General features: G+C 33.8%; 1 protein-coding gene across 1 annotated transcript; it reads right to left on the bottom strand.

Moving 5' to 3' along the window:
- Positions 1-216: 216 nt before the first annotated feature.
- On the bottom strand, positions 217-5,531 carry LOC136219577 (CDPK-related kinase 4-like). Its single transcript, XM_066007036.1, has 11 exons — positions 4,779-5,531; positions 3,589-3,719; positions 3,134-3,175; positions 2,892-3,000; positions 2,683-2,761; positions 1,712-2,008; positions 1,417-1,526; positions 1,201-1,305; positions 959-1,021; positions 713-880; positions 217-584 (listed from the first exon to the last, which is right to left on the bottom strand). Exons 1-11 carry the CDS (start codon positions 5,274-5,276, stop codon positions 444-446), a joined length of 1,743 nt encoding a protein of 580 aa, XP_065863108.1. The 5' UTR covers positions 5,277-5,531; the 3' UTR covers positions 217-443.
- Positions 5,532-6,096: the final 565 nt, after the last annotated feature.

Raw genomic sequence — 6,096 nt, 5'->3', positions numbered from 1 at the left:
TATTTGGATCAAACTGGCGGAGAGACTTTTTTAGTGCAGTGCAGATCTCTCTCCGATAGGCTGTCAATTTCTTATAAAAACAACCTACCCCATTTAATACGATTATCAATTCTATTGTTTCTATATTATAAATAATCATATAAATGTATAAATTAGATAACACAATTATTAAACAGCAACCCATTTTGACACTCCTAAATTCATAAGAAGGTAAGAGAAGAAATGCAATTTATATTTCGTATTGAAGATTAAAAAATGTAATAAATGTGCCATTTATCTTTACAAAAGTGATTGGGGTAATCATGTTCAACCGTGGAAGAATGTTACAGTTTGAATTAAAAGATGTAAAATAGAAGAATAAAAATCATAAATAAATAAAATAAATCCTGTGTAGACATCCCCTTTTCTGGGGAGAAAGAATTGGATAATTTACTGTGTCTGTGCTATGATCTTGACCTTGTATTAGAAGTTCGAATTGTGACACCATGTAAAAACTTGGTGTATCCAAGCAAGCTAAGTTTCCCATCAGAATTTCTAATCCAATCACTCACAATACTATGGGATGTAGGACCTAAATTCATTTCCTGCACACAAGTAAAATGCATTTTGAAGCTCTTAAGTTTTACCCTTTGCGCTACCGAGTCTTTCAAATTCAATTTTATTCTATTAACAATCATTAACATTGAAATCTATTCAACTTTTTTTAACATACCATGGCTAATTCCTGCACGGAAATGACTTTATTTCCGTCTTCCTCGAAGTAGTCAAAGGCCGTCCTTGCAATGTTCTCCCACTCTTCATGGACTTCAAGTTGAAATGGACTGATAGCAGCAGCACAGAACTCCTCGAAGTTCATTTTTTTATATGAGAGTGGTTCCATCTAAAATCATATGTTAAATTTCACATTCCATAATAAGCAATCAAAGTTACTATTGTGGTCATTAATTAACAGCCTCACCACAGTTAAAATTTCAAGAACCCTTGAGTCTTTCATGGCATCAGTACCATTTCTCATTATCGCCTGCACTTCTTCACCAAATATTTGAAGGTTGTGAGGATAGATAGTATACCAGATAGCAAATGACTAGAGTATAAAATGTGAATCTTTTTATTATACCATAAAAATTGGATTCATTATTAGATGCAAAAGTACTTTATTGAATGTCATTTTTCTTCTGTAAGAAAGTAAGTTAGACTAACCGTTTTAAAATTATTAAGGGACAGAAAACCTTCTTTTGGTTCCAAGAGTGTAAATTGAGCCTTGAGGTAGAAAAGCTCATCCTCTGGAATAACTTTCGAAAGAGCCTGAAAGAATATCATGTTAAATTTCATGTTCTTTCTTGTTGAGTGATTAGAAAAAGGCTGAGTGATTAGAAAAAGGCAGAGTGTCATATAAGAAACTTCACGCATAACTACCTTCAGTGCTGCACGTTTGAATGGTGTGGCACGAACATACGACTTAACCAACTTGTATATTGAAATATCCAGAGGTACAGGTCGATTTTCGTCTCTTAACCATGGATGAGCTGTACAGGAATATATGTATTTGTTATTACCAAAAATAGCAACAAAACTATAGCAATCAGGAAAATGCACATACAGAGTACTTGTAATTTCCACATGTCAACAAGCTTAGGAAAATAAAATTTTCACATTTCGGTGGCTGACATATGAAAAGAAAAACACATCTGTAATACTTGTAACAACTTACTTAGTGCTTGAGCAGCAGTCATTCTCTTCCTATGGTCCTTGTTAAGAAGCCTTTTCACTAAGTCTTTAGCTTCTGGTGATACTAAAGGCCAAGGTGAGTCATCAAAGTTAGGATCAGCTCTTAACACAGAACGAAATATTCCTGATTCTGTTCGAGCCCAGAAGGGTCTGCTTCCACATAACAGTATATATATTATCACGCCAATACTCCACATATCAGCATCAACACTGTACGACCGATGGAGCACTTCAGGGGCAACATAGTATGCACTGCCAACAATATCACTGAGACGTTGATCTGCACGTATAATAGAACTGATTATGTAATTCTAAAATTTACATATGTACATTTCACAATCTTAAATTGAATATGCATGTAACTGAAAATGGGAATACACTGCAAAAAAAGTTTCATGTTTGAAGCAAGTGAACTGAAAAATTCTAAATCCATTTGCAATTGGATTCATATGATTATAGGAAACTCATAGAATTTCAGAGGAATTCAAGACCAGCTAAACAACAAAGTAAACTGAACTAAAGCAGTAACAAATAGTAGACTGCTCACAATCTGCCAAGGCCACATCTAGAGAGAGAGAGAAAGAGAGTGAGACAATGGAAGACACTAACAACAAAACATTTCTCTTCCAGGCAGTTCTAAAGCCATTTTGTTGAAATTGTTGCTTATAAAGTTATATATAAGAAAATGAAACCCATTTGTCTTCGTTCATATGCACGAGTCTATGTGCATTAGTAAAAGTATGATATCAAAAGTCAAACAATAAAAAGTACATTTAAATCTCATTTTGACAAAGATTAAGTTAACCTTAAATAAGTATCAAAGTATTACTAGGTCAACTTGAAATAGAAGATGAGCTAAAACTAAGTGTTGATTAGTTATCATAGTTCTATTAATATTATCATCATGTATATATACACTACTTAAAACTAGATTCATGAATTAGCATGTTTTACCTGGCCTAATAAAATCTGATAACCCAAAATCAATAACCTTCAATGGAGCATCCTCATCTCTTGATGTAAATAAAAAATTCTGCAAGTGATGACATTAATTAATTGGTTAAAGTTAGAGTCATTGTCCGTGGCATCTCTCTCCCTCCCTCTCACACATACAAACATTTAAACATACACATATATACTTGTATGCACATGCAATAGATTACCTCCGGCTTAAGATCACGGTGCACAACACCTTGAAGATGACAAAAGGCAACTACACTTAGAATTTGTACTACAATAATTTTAGCATCTCCTTCAGTGTATCTTCCCCCTCTATATCAAGGAAACCAGAAAGATTTTCATAATGCATATTTATGTGCGATTTTCATTAGAAACCAGCAGCCATTTGAAAATAAAATAAATCTTAAATTCTCAATTTAGTGATTATATTGTATGCCTGCATTACCTCGATAAAATTCTGTCTAGAAGTTCTCCACCTTCGCACAATCTGCCAGTAACAAGATACTAAATACTTCAGCAAAGAGTATATTTTAGGTGTTTGATGCTATAGAAAACAAGAATGATACATAATGTTGTCTATCTCCAGTCAGGCATCACCCAGTTCCTAGCCATAGTCCTACTTCATCTTGGATAGAAGATTCTCCTTGGAATTCTTAATTCTAGAAGTGGGAAACTCATGTATTAGTAGGGTTCTTTAGGTTTCTCTAAGGCATATGTGGTGTTAGGTTGAATTGAAGCATATTGAAAATGAGAACCTTCTAGATTAAGAAGTTTTTAACCCACATAGAATTCATTTTCTCACTGTTTTCTACAAACTAAATAATTCATGATCAATAAATATTCATAAAATGGAAAAGATAATAAGCAAAGATGTTAATAAAAAGGAATGCATATACATACTCCATCACTATGTAGACATTATTGGCATCCTCAAAAGCATCATAAAATTTGATCATATGCCTATGCCCAGATAAGGCTTTCATTATTTTTACCTCCCGCCGAACATCTTCAATAGATATTGCTGTTGTCATCTGCCAGTTACGCTCAAGCTTAGTCATGAAAATGCCATAAACAGATACCATATATGACAACTCATTGAAACAACCAGTTTTTACAAATGCTTAAAATATGAAAGTGAAAAAGAGATACTCGCAATCTTTACAAATTCTTAAAATATTGAGTAGTAAAAATAGCATTCACTGAAAGAAGAGATACTTGCAATCTTTACAACAACAACAAAGCCTTAGTCCCGAAATGATTCGGGGTCGGCTAACATGAACCATCATATAAAACCGTGAATGCTAAAATATGAAAAGCATTGAAATAATTCAATCAGCATTCCAAACGAAAAGTAAAGAAAAAAAATCATTTTGTTACTAAATTGCCAATAAATGTTTGTAGTCAGTTATGAAGTAAGATGATTTTCAGTTTTTCTTCACAATATTTTATGGAGAAGATACAAGCAAGATCTGAAAAACTGTAGTCTGGGCTTCATTTGTTTCACGGACCAGAGTATATCAGGATTTTTCAATAAGAAAATGGTTTCCTACTCAAAGTAATAACTAAATATTCAAAGAAAATGGCATCACATTTCAGGGTTGTTAATTCAAAGCATCCCTAGACATGTTTCCATAGAGGTAAATAATCAAGAAATTTAATAATTGGTGATCTTTGAGCAATGTGAATGTTCCTGGCCTAATTTCCAACAACCATGATGAAGTTTTTTCTCTTGCCAATGTATCCTTCTTTTCTTCAATTTGCTAAACTAATTTGCATAATCTAAATTTCAAATATTTTGACACGGTGCAGTTACAGCATAGGCAATTACAAACAAGTCTAAAGAAAGTCTTGTAATGAGTATTCAGTAAGACAGCAGTTTGATAGTTTGCTAACCATGCCAATTGCGAGTAAGTTGTATTTAATTCATTATTAAACATAACAAAGATTATATCCAAATTGAGTTCATCAAAACACATCTAATTTACTTTTGCAGAGACTAATTCATAACTAGAAATTATGGCAATTGACCGAGTATATGATAGTACATTGAGTAGCAGTTTCATTTTCAACAAGAATAGTAGAGTATGCACCTTGACTTTTGAAATGATCTTGACAGCAACAGACTCTCCCTTGAGGTCGCCTTTCTTGCCTTTCGCCCAGCAAGTGTGACCAAAGTGTCCTCGCCCAACCTCCTTTCCAAGCTCGAACTTGGCCAGAAAATTCTTGGAAAAGCCGAAGCTCTTATCTAGATGTCTCTCGGCCGCCGCTCCCTCTCCATCCTCCGGAATCGGCACCTCTTTAGGCGGCTTAGTATGTCCTCGTCGTCTCATAATCGCCATGATCGGCTTGGCAGGAGATGGAGGAGGAAAAGGCCACCTGAACTTTCTCAGCGGAGTACCTCCCGGAGAAGGAGACGGCGCAATTCCAGCCGGCAATGGACTCTGGAATGGGCTGGCTGCGAAGGAGTTAAAGTCAGTAGAAGAAGGCGTTTCATCTGAAGGTACAGTTGGCTTGTAGTGTTTTCCAGTGGTTGAGTTAGCATCTGTGATTCGATCATTTTGGACGGGTTTACTGCAGCAATGACCCATCGATCGGATGATGTAGAATGAGAGACAGAGTGTTGATTTGCTTCTGCTCAAGCCGAAAGGAAAACTTTCAGATGATCGGATGACGGCAAGGAAATCGCCTAAAATAAAGTAATTGCAGAGAGAGCAGACAAAAACAATGAAAAAATGGTGAAGAAGACTAGGAAGGAAGTGTTGAAAATGGAGGGCTGGGTGGGTGGTACCAATATATAAATTTGAAACTTATGGAGAAAATACGTTAAAGTCACATACTACAGTTTGCGTTTATGGTACAACCTCCACTTCCATTCCAGCCGTTTTTAGAAACAAGATGGTCACAATTGCTTAAAATAAAATAGGCACCCCTGCTAAACCTTAAAAGTCAATTTCATCTTTAAAATATGGAAATCATAGATTAAATTTCTGAATTAATCAATATATGTATATATCAATTAAATTTTTATTATATCTTAAAATAAAAAACTGTAAAAAACTGTGACTATTTAACATAAATTGTAATGATATCTCAGTTGGTTCAAAATGAATTTAGGAATGAGAGTCTAAAACTGTTCAAATTAATGATTTTCGATGAGAATTCAATTAATGATTTTTACTTAAAATGGAACACAATTGATAATTTTTTATTTGGTTTAGTGACCCAATTGATCATTTTGATGGTTTAAAGTTCTAAATAAATTTAAAGTTTTAGTTTAGCCCAAACTGATATTATGCCAATAAAATAACTAAGGTAAGTATATTTTATTTTATTAATTGTTATTAAATAAAATAAATAAATAATGTTTATTATTTAATATGTTTAAGATCAATGCTAAATTTTATTTTA

This window comes from Euphorbia lathyris, chromosome 2 (assembly GCF_963576675.1).
Source record: "Euphorbia lathyris chromosome 2, ddEupLath1.1, whole genome shotgun sequence".
NCBI classification, from domain to species: domain Eukaryota; kingdom Viridiplantae; phylum Streptophyta; class Magnoliopsida; order Malpighiales; family Euphorbiaceae; genus Euphorbia; species Euphorbia lathyris.
This window is presented reverse-complemented; position numbering and strand designations above follow the sequence as displayed.